Here is a 15,518-nt window from a genome sequence, read left to right as displayed (position 1 = left end):
GCCAGGAGAGGGGAATCGTAAGATGGTGGCAAACATGATATAGCAACAGTAAATAAAACCAAACAAGAATACCCTCCCAAAAAAACAGTGCATGCAACAAGGCTCTGCCACAGTCTTTGGCTGAATTTACTTGAAGAAAAGGAATTTTTCTTTTCCTGCCCTGTAAAAATGGAATAGACAAAAAAATGCTTCAAGCCACTGATGGCTTTACAATTGAAGAACTGATACCTATGGATCAACATGACCAACAACGAACTGAAAATAAAACTCAATACTACTGAGCACTCCCTTGCAGGTGTGGGAGAAGATTATCCACCAAACTCCTAAAATCAGATTTATTTTTGAACAAGAATTAGCAGGACAAAAACTAATGTACCAAAATGGGACTATTCTAATCATGTTGGATATAGTCCAAAAACTATTTAAATGGTGGATTTTACGGTCTGGTTTTCTCTACTGACACTAGGCAATACGGTGGTGCTAGAAGGGAGGATCATCACAGCTAATTTTTCTTGTTAAGCTGTGACAATGAGACTATCTTTGAAAACCTAGGAAGGAAGGAAGATAGGGAGAAAACATAAAGCCAAAATTCAGTTGAGAGTACATTGGGACAGAAAATAATCAACTGACCTGTGGATAGAAACACATCAGGTTAGATATATCCCAATAGCCCAGAAATGTAAATGGCACATTGCCACCACATGATCTATAGTGTAAATCTGTATCTTCTGATGGCAGATGGAAACTATTCTAACTTTTTTATACTGTCAGCAGAAGTAAGCATACAGCTTGTTATTATACAAATGTGTGCAATTTACTTTACATAAACACACATACACGCTTCTTTTTCGGCAAGGCAGTTAGTGCTTAATCTATGTCTTCCTTCAAACTGCCTTTTTAGAAAGTGCAAAGTGCACCTTGGTAAAGTTTGGCTCTGAAACACTGACCACTCCCCGAGGAAGAACTGTCCCTCGGTGCAAAAGGTATCTGCAAATTATGAGACTGGAATTTCTAACCAAGAAGCAAAATCAGTAGCGAAAAGGATGAGAAAAAAGTGAGATGATCAAAACAAGGGAAGTGGAAGAAAAGAAAGCAGCTATATAAAAACCCATTATCAATAGAATGTTGCAGAACAGCTATTCAGGGCTTAGTGACAGGAAAGAACGTGCATATGTTTCTGAAAATAGGACTTCAATGCTGACATTTTACATCAAAACAGAGCAAGGTAGATACTCCACAGTACCTGGGCACACTGGGATGGATTGATTTAATCCCCTCCTGACAATTCAATTTCTTTAAACTGGAACTCTTCTTCAGGGTGGGCTACAAATTGTTTAACAAGTTCTTCCTTAAATCCTCCAAGGCTACAAATTCCTCCTTATCTTTCACAAGTATTTACATTTTTGACACAGAATAGAACAGCTCCATTAGAGGAAGATAACCACCACAAATATTTAGCATTGCCATCAGGGAACATTCAAGAGAGCAAAAAAATTACAAGCCAACACCCTGAAAGTACAGGAAGTAGCTGAACCTCCGGGAGGTCTTCCACATTTCTGCAATTTGGTAGCACACTATACTTCAGGTTTGTCAACTTAGAGCCAATTTTTGTTCCAACTATAAATAGTCATAAATTTCAACCTAATATGGACGAACAGTTTTAGGCTGACCAAAGCACTTTTTTTGCAAGCAATCAACTGCCTATCCTTACTTAATTGACCCATTTCCTGTGAGGAAACCCTCCAAAAAGTATTGATAAGACAAGTTATCCTTTCCTGCACTCACTGTAACACTGTCAGCTTGTTTCTGTTGCCCAGAAAAAAATGTTATGTTACTTCAGAAGTAATGGTAGCTTTCAAAATAATCCATTTCAAAAGCAAGATGATAATTTTCATTCACAGTATTACTTGTTAGAGAATTTACATTCTCCTTCCATTTGTCTTCCAAGAGAAACTTAAATCCAAGTTTATTTCCTTCCAGTTATACTTTTAATCTGGATTCTGAGAGTATTTACTGCCTTAGAAAATGTGTCCTTGGCTCTGTTTGGGGTTTTATTTTGACATCTAAATGAAATCAAAATTGGAGGCAATAGATGCCTCAATAGGAACCACAGTCAAAGTTCAGGAATTGCTTCTCTGTGTAAGGTGGGAGCAGGGGGGGGAAAGAAAGTAGTTTATTTCTGTGCTGAACCCTGAAACTCAGGGTTCAGCACACAGAGCAGGACTCTTGAATTCTCTCTGGTGCTTGCACAAAATAAAGCCCAAACAGAAAGAGGTGAAACTCTTTCTCGTCAACAACCACATTAGAGAGCCCAGTTAAGACATTCCTTGACACAGTCAAACGTTAGCTTTCTTCTGAAGCATAAACATGACCATGTTTAACCTAGTCTGAGTCAGATGATTGGTGTGCACCACATTAAAGCTCTGGTCTGGTTCAAGGACACCACTAAAGCGCAGCGATGCTGAATGACTGCTGCCCTGAACAGAAAGCTCCTCTTTCCACTGCTCCCTGTGCAAGGCAAGAGGAACACTGAAACACTAACGTGCTGGAAAGACACTTCCTTTCAGTTCGCTCCAGCTACTATTTTACATCTTCTTTCTCTCCCCTCAATATGCATCCATGTCAAAAGAAATTACCCTTTCTTTTTATTCAAAAAATGGTTTCTAACTGCCCCCATGCATACGGTAGAGTTTAACATTGAAAATGTTTGCTCACTTTTCTCCCAGTTTAAACATTAAGGGTTTTTTCTTCCAGCTTCTGAACCACAAAAAAAAAAAAAAAAAAGTAATAAAAATCAAATATATTGCAGTTACTGATGAGAGTTGTCTAAACAGCTAGACTAGTTACAAACAGTCAGTGATGACAGCCTACCATATGTTAAGCTTCCCATTATGTTGCCAGAAAACATTATAATCACCTTAATTATAGCAATAGTGATTTTTTCCCCTCAATGACAATGTAATGCAAGAAAACACAACTACTTCTGTTCTGTAGTGTATTAATGCCTATAGCAAAGGCAAGCACATGCACATACTGTCAAGCATTTGTGCAAACAGATCAAGTTGCCAAGTACGCAACTAACCTGAATGGTCTCAAAATGGGGAAAGAAAGCAAACATTACCGTGTGTGTTTTGTTGAAATATTTTGTTCAGATCCAAAGAGGAAGCTCTGGAATGTGATTTTTGTGGCCTTGGAGGTGGAGTAGGGGGCTCTTCTCCCTTTTTCATGGCATCTTCTATTGATGTACTAGAGTAAGACCTAAGGAAAAACAGAGAAAATGGGGGGAGGGGGAGGTAGAAAATTACCTTTTTTCAGAAATTAATTTTAAACAACTACAGTGAATAGTACCTAAAAGTACACTGACCAGAACTCAGGTTCATGGCAGAAACTCCTTGCCCTAATAACTAGAAGCTCCCACTTGTACTAAGACACTTGCAATTTCGTAACAGACAAACCTACACATTTGGAGAAAGGAAAGAATCCTGCTTACAGGGCTAGTATTATTTTAAGGCCTTTTATATCACAGCTTCAGGCCTTCTTACCTAACTTTAACTGTCAACAGGATAATTGTAGCTACTATTTTCAATAAACCTGAGTAAAATTCCCCCCCGCCACTTAGAGTTTCCACTGCCTTTCCCAGCTGTGAGGATAGTGTTTCTACATGTATACCTTCAACCTACCTCTTGCAAGTACACATTTTGTAATTTATACTATTCTAATATTTAAAATAGATTTTTCCTAACAGTCACCAAATTCCACAAAATCTAGAAAAACCAAATGGCTCCAAAGTGACCTGATAAAATACATGGCTCAGTACCTCTTTCCAGGCCTTCCCATATCACATCAATCCCAGGGCAGTACATTTGCTAAGAATTTTGATTTTGCTGAATAGTGTCCAATATTTTTCAGCTGTTGTAGTTACCATTTTCTTCTGCGAGACTGAGAGCTTTGTTCAAAATGAGCACTGACAATGTGAGATGTTACACTTACTGTAACACATTACACATGCCAGGCAAGACCAAAAACACATTGGAGTAGAACAGAAATAACTCTCACTAATGGGAAACGGATCTTTTTTCCTTTTTTCCCCCCAAACAGGCTGTTGTTAGAAAACAGCACTTTAGCAGGACAGACATTTGGCAATGCTCATCCTGTGTTTCTGATACAAACTTTAATAAATACAGGAGTGAAAGATGTTATTGCTTCAAATTTTACATGTGACACAAAAACCTCTGTTGATGCTGAATTTTTTGTCTTGATAAGAGTTTTGAATTCCATAGCCTTATCAGATCAAACCTAACTAAACCCCCCTGAAATAAATGGGAAAGCTTTCAATCAGGATCTTAAGGTTTTGTACTTCTACTTTCCATATTATGCAGTGTGTATTTTCTTGCATTAAAATGGTGCAACTTAACAGTTTGAGAGTCTTAAATTTTTGTTAAAGATCAAGTAAGACACCAGCTACCAGGCAAAAATATACCAACTCAAAAGTGCCAACACAGAGCCCTGTGACAGTGAATTGTTGCTTGCAGCAGGCGGACCTGGCATCTAGAGGTCAGTTGTCAACAGCCTAAGAATCTACACAGCTTAGGCTAGAAAGCCATGAGTCTCTCCAGAGCTGAGAGCTGTAACAGATTCAAATTATTGCCTCTGGTGGTCAGGCACACCTAAAGACAGAGACCCTCAAGCCTATAGAGCCCTCCAGGCTGTGCAGCAGAAGGTGTGAGTTCAAGGATGTGCTCAGGAACCTTTAGTCTTCTGCATTGAAGTAGCGACACATAGTCAGATGTGACACAATCATATGTGACACAGCAGTCACATTGAAGTGACTTTTTTCCCAATTTGTTTAAGCACTTGCTATTTTATACATTTTTGCATTAAATACTTTTTTATACCTTTTTCTTCATATTTGCAATTTATGATTCACTAACATGGCAAGGAAATTTAGAACAGTATGAAAACTAGAAAGCTCTGGCTAGCAACAGAAAAATAGCACACAAGGCAGTTCAGCCTGCCTGGATGTAGGTCCTAAGAAGAGAGCTTTTCAATCTTCCTCCATCATGCTTATAGCTGATTCTCTTACTAGCAGGCTTTGTAAGGAGGGAGCTCCTGATAATACTCTCATTAACTGAAGAAAAAAAAAGAATAAAAAATGAAGCCCCCTAACTAGCACCCAAACCAAAAGTTTTAGATGCACTATATGGCTACACATGAGAATGGTGAACTCCAAACCCAACACATACTCCATTTACACACAGTATTTTCTGGCACAGGTTTCCCTTTACTTTTAAACATTCAGCTTCACCATATGTCATTTCTAGCACACAACAGTGTAAGCCTATTAGCCCCTGCATCACACACCATCTAGCCATAGTCAAGTACATGCACACCAATGAAAGGATTCACTCACCCACATTCGAGAGCTGAGCTACCACTGATGTTTCTATGGGAGCGTGCAGTGTCTCCCTCCATATGCAACCACTGTGTAGGTTTCACAGCACGAATTTGCTAAAAACGTTCCCTGTGATGGGGTGATCCCCACTGCTCCACCCCGATGCCCCTGGGGCTGGGCTGGAGGCAGTCACCACCCTGACAAGGCAGAGGGGCTGGGCAGAAAAGCCCTAGTGCCTTATGACCAGAGACCAGGGCCCAAGGGCTGTACTTATATAGGGTCTGTAGTTACAGACCCCTCCTGGTAGATCTGTCTGGTCTGAGCTGTACTTTCAGCACACCACCAATTAAAAAAAAGGGGGAAAAAAAAAAAAAATCAAAAAAGTCAAAAATGTGATACCAGTTCATATGCCTTGCATCTAACACCAGAGGAACGTATGTCTTGTCCTGAAATAGAAATGAAAGTAGTACCTGGATCGTGGTCTGGCTTTAAGTGCATTAGATTCCTGAGCAGCTGGAACAGAAAAGAGAATCACTAAAATATCATATTAAAAATAAACACTTTTAACTGCAGAATCAGTGTCTGTTAAAAGTGAGAGTGTTGCAAATGTGGATGTGAGAGCGTGCTCATCTTACATGAGCAATTTTTGCTTCTCCTTCCCCTTTGCTTTTGTAGAGTGTGGATGTCCTAACAATTCAAAAGCCCACGTGTGCTCAGAGCTTCACCTTTTAATTCGGTTACCAGACACAGGTAAAGCAACAGGTCTGACAGCTCTGACCTGTGCTCCTAGATGCGATTGTGACAAAGCAACATAAAGAATAGCATAAACTTTCCACAGAAAACATCTCACTCCTAGCTAGGTATCTATTAGTTGTTCTGCTTCCCAAAGCACGATGTTTTAGGTCCTTCCTACATACTTTAACTAGTTAGTATAAATGTACATCTTACGATCCATAAGAAAAATTAACACATCAGGTTGAGACTACTTTGATGTTGGGAAGGAAAGATTCTTGAAGGTACAAAGCTTTACAGGCTAAGTGTTGATAAAACACATTTCTATCAGTGTAAAGATCAGTTTCTTCTATTTGGATGAATTTCAAACATGGTCCCACACACAGGTTTCACACAATAGGAAAACAGCAGTGCTGATTATCTTCTCTGGGTAATTCCTTGAGGCTGTTCCTTGGTTTACATCGTCTTTTTGTGACTTTTACTAACATCAGATCATTTTGAGGAAACGTATCTGTGATCGCTTTCACATTCAGCCCACTGCAATATCCTCAGCGTATTACAGTAGCATCAATGATCCCAATGCACACACAAAGTGAATCCTTGTACTTTTCCCATTATTCTCCTAATCAAGTTGCAACACTTAAAGAGAAGCAAGCAGGTTGGAGAAAAAAAAACCCAAAATCCATAATTCTCAGAGTTTCTAGCTTCCTTCAGATATATGCCTACTTCCAAGTCACACGTTTATCACCAGCTACTATACAGCACTACCTGAAATACAGCAGATCCTTCAAAACACGGAGCAGGAGCTATCTGTGGTAGCCTCTGGCAAATACTGACTTTTTAATAGCTTGCATTGTACTACTGCATAGACTCTCCACAGGAAGCTTTAAGCTCACAGAAGACAAGTAGCAGCATATGGCACATGTACAGCCACACACTTTCTTCATAAAAGAAACCACTTTTAGGGTCATGCAGTGCTAGTTGGTGCTTTCGATGGAATAAACCCAAATGCAGCTGGCAGTGACACAAAGGACCACTTATAAACCAAGTTCTAGTAGATTACTGTCACCACCAAACTGGCGCACAGTCATTCCAGATGTCTGTGCAACAAACTCTTCCTAGCAACTAAAGGAGGAAGAGGGAATTATTATTAAAATATGCAGTGGTGATAATCCTCCTCTCTCTGTCAAACTCCCAGAATACAACTTCAGACACCGCTTCCCTACAGCCATATGACCCAATTTTTCCAATGCTGAAATTGCTGATTATTAAATTACATGCACAATTATTAAACATATGCCACTTAGAAACAGGAACCATAAATCCTTTCCAAGCTAAGCGATGTTTAAGAACCTTCAAGTTTTCTTTCTTTCATGGAGACTGTAATTCTCTTCCTACTTCTTTTAGAAAGCCTTTCCTCTAAAACCCTACAGGTAGAACTGACATTCAAACTCTCCAAGGACATCTTGTTGAGGTAAACAGGAAAGCACACAAGGAAAAGAGAATCCCAAAATGACTACTAATAAAAAAATGACAGCAATAGAATACTACTGCCAAGGATTTTCTTTTAAGCATTTGAAAACTCAGGACATCCAAGGCTACAATAAGCAATACTCAGACTTAGCTTAACCTTTCAAAAGTAGTAGTATACTGTAAAAAAATAAATATTGTAAAGCAGGTAGTTCATTATTAGGACATATGAATCATTATGTCACGATTTCCAAAACGTGCAGTTACTTTGGTACGCTCAGTCTGCACGGACTTAGTGTTTGAGGTGCAGGTTTACACACATACACAACAATCACCCAAGATGATACAAAACTACTTATCCAGTTCATGAGTCTTCCATATTTCTATAGCTATGGATACATAAGCCTAACTTACATGGAACTGATAAAAAGTTGAAGCTGTTGAGAAAATTTATTACATTTATTATTTAGAAGTTTGTATGATTCTTGGAGTAGTAGAGCCTGATGAACTGAACAGCTTGATCTGCTCTAATTAAAGTAATATATGATCATGAACTCTTATTTACTCATTCACAGGAGAGTGTGAAGGTTCCAGTTTTGCGCGTTTAACTGCTCCCACACCCCTCTTGCAATGCAACTTCATTTTAACATTCCAGAGGATGTTGATCCAGTACTTTCATCTGTAGCCTAATATGTTACACTGAACTGGTGCCACCTTGTTTTACAGGCTGAAGATCTAGTGGAAAATTGTACCATAAAAGGTACAAATACGCCACATGGCTAAGAAAAAAAACCCAAACCAAACCCAAAGAATTCCCCACTAGTCTAAATCCCCTCCAGTGACTCAACTTTTAGTGGTGGCCTAGGCTGAAAGGTACAATCTAAACTCTTGCAAATTTGGACCTCAACCCTGTAACAGTATAAGGCCAACAACAATCTTGCATTTAGGAGCTTAAATAAACTGGCCAGATATTTGGAGATGATGAGAATATAAAGTTTTTACTGATTTCAGATTTCTAGTCCTCCTGATGGCAACGAAAACTCTCCCATAATGAAGCATGACAGTATCATCTTTGCATAAATTACATAATTTACATAAACAGTCCAAATGAATAACCAAAGGAGGATGTGAAATTTCTCCCACTTCATCCCAACTGAGTTTTCATCCTGAAGGTTAATGATTACAATGACCTTTCAGAACGGTGACCAATTCTGAAATAGCCCTTCAACTACTGTGCTGTATCTGGCCCACTGGACAGATGAAGATTTTTACTCCTAACATCAATTTTATCATGTAGCCTGCGAATGTGCTTGCTCAAGCCTTCAATGTGCAGGATACCAACGGTGAAACCACTACAGTGACAGAAGTCATGACAGTGGAATGAAACTCCGCCACCATCCCCGCTGGTACAGAAACACAGCAACGCTGCTGTAGGAGCATACCAGCATTGGGATGACCTCTCTGAGTAGAAAATAAAGGACATGGGGAAAAGAAGTTGGTGGCAAAGGAGATGTGCAGGTGATAATGGGGTTTGGGTTTTTTTTCCTTAAGTGAATCGAAGATGGAATTGCTGAACTGAAAATAAAACTCTCCAGGGTGCTCTGGGTATAACTGGGGGGGAAGGAGAACAGAACTGAAAGTCTTAACAACCACCCTCCTCTCCCCCTGAGAGAGATGCATAACAGTGTGTGTGTGAAGGAGAAGCAGCAATCATTTGAGAATAGGAGCTGAAGATAAGAAATCTGGCAGCTGCCAAGTGTTTGGGAAGAAGCCAGGAAAAAAAGAGTTGGGAAATGAGGCATGCAGCTGTTGAGCAGTCATGAATAAATCGAGCTATAAGACAAAACTGCTGTGACAGACATGTGGGGTCAGTTTTCTTTATCAAGGGTATCTTCACAAGTGAAAACATTTATGCAAAGGGAAAAGAAAGCAAGTCCAGATTTTAGCTTCACTGGGAGGGCTTGTGAACACTCTTACCACTCTAGGAGAGATTAACAATGATGAAGGCAAGGGAGGTTGGATGAACTGAACTGAACGCACTCGAAGCTTCTGGAGCAACTAAGTAATTCTGTCATATCCTGTTCCAGAAATAACGTTTTCCAGTATGATAGCAACAAGGAGTGTACGTTGGAGAAAGAAAAATCAGGGATGGTTTCAACAAAGAAACACCCCCTCCAAATCAAAAGCCAGCATCAGTGCTGTAAATGCCTCAAGGTTGGTGTTACCCTTAAACTCCTTGACAGAAAATACGAATGCTCAGTTTTCACCAAAAAACCCAGACCATTTCAGAATGGTTACTGAAACACTGCATAGTTATTCTGCACTTTAGAAGTCTTACTAAGGAAGTACGACATTCATGCTCTTGCATATTCTTTGTAGCATAGAAAAGCTTCAGACTCCTTAAAAAAATGTTACGTTAAAAACATTTGCCACATGTGAAGAACACAAACAATGAGGGAAAGCAAGCAAGCAAGCCTCTGACATTCTGAAGCAGTATTTAATATTTATCTTGCATGTAGTAGTCATTCTGAAGTAGAAGCTAATTTCAGCAGTAAAATAGTATAAGAGCAAAATGATCTTAATAAAATTAATCAGATTACACTAATTTAGGCTTACTGTGATATAAAAATATTTCATCAAAATTCTAACAGAAGTAACACATGAAATCTTTTTCTTCTTACCTGTTTTCACAGTCAAGTGCTGAAATTCCTTTGGTATCGTTTTGAGAGCAGTGCTTACTTTAACAGCTTAATGAAAAAAGCAAAACAATGAGAATTACTTTAAGTATGTGCAGGCAAAATCTACAGGTATCAGTTCTGAGAAAGGAGCATCTAAACTGGTATTAGAACATCTAATAACACCAAACATACTTGAAAAGAAAATTAGCCAAATACCCTCAGAACACCCAAGCACTTAAAAAAACTAACAATTTTAAGAGCACAAAAGTCAAGAACAGAAAGGCCTATGCCCAAGCATCCAAATAATCTCAAATTTTGAGGATTTTGGGGTTTGAGTGCCTAAAACCAAGGACAACTTCTGTTTTAGAGATCAAGCACTCTCACAGAGATAGAAGCTGGTGACACTTGGCAGAGCTAGGACTCATTTCTCCCAGGTTACAAACCTGGAAAGCCAAGGCATGTGAGGGACTGGCTGCTCCTGGCAACTCACCAGCCTGCTCCAGGGAATGTCACAGGGCACCAACAGAGCCAGGGTCAAAATTTAGTAATCCCAATCTTTGTGCTTATTCCCCTTCCACTGATGCCTACACACCCTTTCTTAATTACTTTATTCGTGTGTCCTTAATTCACTATAGCGTATTTTAATGTACTGTAATACGGAGTATTATAAACGATCACTTGGACTGAAGCACCTCATCTCCATCTGCCTTTACCAGACAAAACACAAAATAAAACCAAGTTTGGTTCTTGTAATGAAGTTCTACTTACATTACCTTCCACGTTTAACTATATTATAACCCAACAGAGTGGAGCTAATTTACGTGTACAGTTTTGAAAACGCAGAAAAATTTGCTTCTTCAGTCATGAACTACAGGTTCTTGATTTCTGGGGACATTTCCTCAGTCAGGGGAGCAATCTGCTCTCACATTTGTCAGAATAACAATAAATGGTATAACAAGAGCGCTTGTTCTTTGCCTGAAAAGGTAGGAATCTCTGTCACAGATACAGCAAATCTTCAGCCCTGAAGGACTGCATGTACCAAAACAGCTTCCCATCTGACTTAACATGTCAGCTACAGAAAGCAAAGCAGTTCTTCAGCTAAACAGGGAAGAAAAAAAATTTCCCTTAATAAAAGTAAGCCTTCCCTAGACACTTCAAAGCAACAACCTCCAAGGTTCCAAGTCCTGCTCTGGTTCATTATGAATTTTACAACAAAACAAACCTTGTCAACAAAACATTACTTTCTTGGAACACCCTGACTTGTCAAAATGTTTTACAAACTCCCGCCAACTCTGACAACCTTTCTTTGAACCAGGGACACTGGGACTCTGCCAAACTCTGTCACACTTGAACGTGGATTTAGGAATGTGGACTACCTGGTCTCACAGCCCTGATGCAAACTCAACATGTGGACAGCTGGGAGGTCAAATTTTTTTATTTTTTTTTTTTTAAATTAATGTATAATCCACAGTTCTGAAAATGAGGCAACAAAATACCCACAAGTGTTTTGCTTGCACAACTGAGGGACCTGAAAGTTACCAGCAAGTGAGAACCTGAAAGGCTGGCTAAAGGGAATGTAAAAGGGAATGAATTCACTGTGTGATGATCCACTGCCAATTCTGGAAGCTGAGTGGAAAAAGATCACTTCAGTTTCACATGGCTTGTTCTTGATGGATTTTAAGTGAAGTAAATGTATTGAGTATTTTCAATCCAGTTTGTCCAAAACCTTTGTTTTGCAAGAAAATATGGGGGGTGGGAGGGGTGGGGGGGGTGTTGTTTTGGTTTTGGTTTTTTTTGTTTTGTTTTTGTTATGGTTTTTTTTGTTGTTTGTTTGTTTGCTTTTTAATAGGTCTAAAAACTAATTTTGAGGTGTTGCTATTTCCTGCAAAAAGCGGAATCCAAGATTTGGCACAATGGTTGTCACTCTTACAAAATTGCTTATAACAACAATTACAACTTCATTGAAATAAGTAAGTGCAGCCTTAACTGCCTTCAGACCAGACTTATTTTAGAAGGTGCATTTCTTATCATTCATATATGATAAAACCAATTTTGAAGCAAACCTATTCGTTCATCTTCCAACTCAGCTGCTATCAATAAGTTGTCTCTTTCATCTACAGCAACACGTAGCCATCTTAGAAATTAAACATACCACTGCTTCTATCAGCAAATGTATGGGATTAGTAAAACCACAGAGAATTTAACTCTTCATGGGGAAAAAATAGATTTATTAGAATACCTTCTTTGTCATCTTTCTTTCCCTCTTGTAACAGAGCAGAGTTGTCAGGTACCTCTTCAGCTGTTGTCTTCTTAAAGGAAGAAGATTAATTTATTATACTGATTGGTAGAGCTCACACATTTCCACAGTCAAATATTTAAGAATACAGGTTAACAGAAATAAGTGTGATAATCTCTCTCACACCACAATTTGCTTTGTCAGATTGAAGCAGCATAGAGGACCTACAGAAAGACAATATAACTCTGCTTTTTAAAGTACAGCAGTTCCATACCTGAAATCAGTTAGAGAAGCACTTTCATAATGAATTACAAGGAGCTAAGGACTATATGCAAGGAGAGAATTCGCCCAACAGAGCAATGTCATTCTGTGTTTTCTTTTCTCTTTGGATGTCACATCCATGTTAGGGTTGAGGAAACCTTCTCTAGTCCTTTCCCAAAAGCCAGTCTCCCTAGCCAAAAACTCCAGAACCCAGCAGTTCTGCATTTAATGCCCTCTGGCTGAGGTGGCCAATCCTTCAACCACTCTTTTCTTTCAAAATGCAATCACTAAGATGGGAAAAACACATTTCATTAGCATGTCTGTTGAAGGCCCATTCAGGCCTCCGATTAGAAAATGGGGAACAACTCCTCAGTCTTATTCCTTAACTTTTCTTTATTTCAGGAGTGACTTATAGGCACTTGTTGTTAGTGTAACTTCTGCTGCCTAGCTCGCAAAATGGAACCAGGAACGAATTCTACCTCCATTATCTCTAACAGCAAGGATACACTCTGCAACGAAAACAGCAATAAAGCAAACATCAGAAACCCCAAGCTTCTCTAAATATTAAATGATGCTGATTTTGTTCCCAGTGAAAAGGTTGGACCTAAACATGTCCTGAAGTCCAGTGGGCCTAAAAAAATTGAGAAACACAGATTTGGTAGACATTTAAAAAAAAAAAAAAAAAATCTCAAGTCAGTAATTCAAGAAGACTGAGCCCAGAGTAAAAGTCCATGAGATCTGTTTTATGAAGTTGCATGTAGGATTCCCTAATGCTTCTGAGGAAGCAACACAGCAAAAATATGGCATGAGGATTCTGAAAATGTATGAACAGAACACTTCACATCCACAACTAGCCCTGACACTCTGAAGAGTGTCAGACTAAAGGCCTAATTCAGTAAATGCTTGAATCAATGGAATGACTCTCACAACTTACAGTGAACTGCGAGCATGACATTTCTGACAGAGTTTAGAGCAACCCCAGCCTGTCGTTTTATGCATATAGTGTGAAATCTTGTGTTTCACCTTTAAGCTTTTGGCAGTGACAAAGCTGGTGGAAAAGAGCCACAGGAATGGAGTAAAAAAAAAAAAAAGAAAAAAAGGACCAGAACCAGAGTGGAAGACAAAAACTTGAGAAAAAACAAATAGGAAGACGAAACCTCCTTGGTCAAGAAAAACCAGTCACACCCTTGTCATTCCTGAGCATAACATTAGCAGTCTTTGTGTGTTTTGTGAGTTTAACAAAGCCTAGCATCAAGTGACCTGTCTCCTGGCATTATTTTCTTTATGAATGCATTCAAGAACTGTTCTTATTGTATTGCAGTACTGTAGCGCAGCAGTCACAGTAAAAATGGTCTTCTGAAATGAAATGAAACAGCCTGAATGGATGATAGGTGAAAATAAACATGGAGAAAATGGATAACTGAATGCATTGATAATATAGCATTTTTAATGTAGTGATCAAGTATCTAAACTGTATTTCTGCAAGTAGCCAAGCTACAAATTAAATTCCAGCAGTGAATGACTGCACTTAACACAGAGGGAGATGAATTACTGACCTTCCAAATGATACTCATTCAGTGTATTAATTCTGAACATAAAAATATCAGTTGAACAAAACAAAAAAATTAAGACGAGTCATTCTCAAAACAGTTTTTAGAAAAGATCTTATAGTCCATTAATCTTGGATAACAAAGGAGCAAAATAACAAGGCCCTAAAACAAAGAACTTTGTCCTGTATGTCTAGGGCCCAAATAGTGAAGAAATGGAACAAACTTAGTCAAACAGTTGTGAGATAGCCAGGAACTACTGTCTGTGCTTAGCCAGCAGGCAATCATACTGCAGGTTCTTCATTTTCAACCTAGCCGCAACACCCCTGATTTTGCAGAACATCCTGCAACCCTGCAGAACCTAGGAACGGAACAGAAAATCCAGCTATTCCCCCAAGAACATCATCTGCCTGGCAAAGGCAGCACAGTAATCTACAAAATACTGGCAGTTATGGTGAGAATGTCTCAGGAGGAGAACTCAGAGATAAGGCAGAGGAGTCTGAAAGCTTAACTATTGAAAATTGAATTAAAAATTAAACATAAAATGGGATTTGTTGCTTGTTTAGTTTTTTTACATTTTGTGCTATATACCTTCTACAGCTATTTAATTATTACTATAACATTCCTACTATTATCATCTCCATTGCAGCAGAAGAATTTAAAAACCGAAAAAACATACAATTTAATTTCTCAGGAAATATCTCCCTCTAGATTTATCCTTACTCTGCACATACATTTAAGGACCATAAACAAGACCAGCCTAAAACCCAGACATTTAATAAGATTACAAAATTGTATTGGTTAGGTTACTGAAGTGATATTTTATTTCTAAGAAACGCAAGATAACTCTGACAGCAAGATTTCTGAGCCTTCACAGTCCTGTGCTACTGAAGAGCAAATTTCCTCACAACTCTACAATAGCCAAAGACCAATTTGCATATCTGGGTAGTCACTTGTGAAGGTAGCCTCCTAAAAAAAAAAAAAAAAAAAAAAAAAAAGAAAGAAAAAAAACCTAAAAAAAAAAAAACAAAAAAAAACCAAAAAACCACACACCAAAAAAAATCCCCACCCAAAAAAGAGAGAGTTCCCTAGGCCACAGAGATACTGACGTAGATCCTGAACTCAAGAACTTACATAAACTGATGCTTTTTAATTATTTGGAAAAAAAAAAAGCATTATATGTTTAGATCTATTTTAATATG

At 38.6% G+C, this 15,518-nt stretch overlaps 1 protein-coding gene across 1 annotated transcript in view; it reads right to left on the bottom strand.

The window, feature by feature from the left end:
• Positions 1 to 3,131: 3,131 nt before the first annotated feature.
• REPS2 (RALBP1 associated Eps domain containing 2) overlaps positions 3,132 to 15,518 on the bottom strand; it is a gene marked incomplete at both ends in the record, with an annotated part of 35,208 nt that continues 22,821 nt past the window's right edge. Inside the window, 4 exons of the mRNA XM_010016320.1 lie at positions 3,132 to 3,258; positions 5,863 to 5,905; positions 10,276 to 10,341; positions 12,512 to 12,581. Of these exons, the coding sequence (XP_010014622.1) occupies positions 3,132 to 3,258; positions 5,863 to 5,905; positions 10,276 to 10,341; positions 12,512 to 12,581 (306 nt within the window). The remainder of the gene's footprint in view (positions 3,259 to 5,862; positions 5,906 to 10,275; positions 10,342 to 12,511; positions 12,582 to 15,518) is intronic.

The sequence above is a fragment of the Nestor notabilis genome, unplaced genomic scaffold (genome assembly GCF_000696875.1).
Source record: "Nestor notabilis isolate BGI_N333 unplaced genomic scaffold, ASM69687v1 scaffold7376, whole genome shotgun sequence".
Classification (NCBI taxonomy): Eukaryota; Metazoa; Chordata; class Aves; order Psittaciformes; family Psittacidae; genus Nestor; species Nestor notabilis.
Note: the sequence above shows the minus strand (reverse complement) of the source record. Positions and strands in the feature narration are given on the sequence as shown.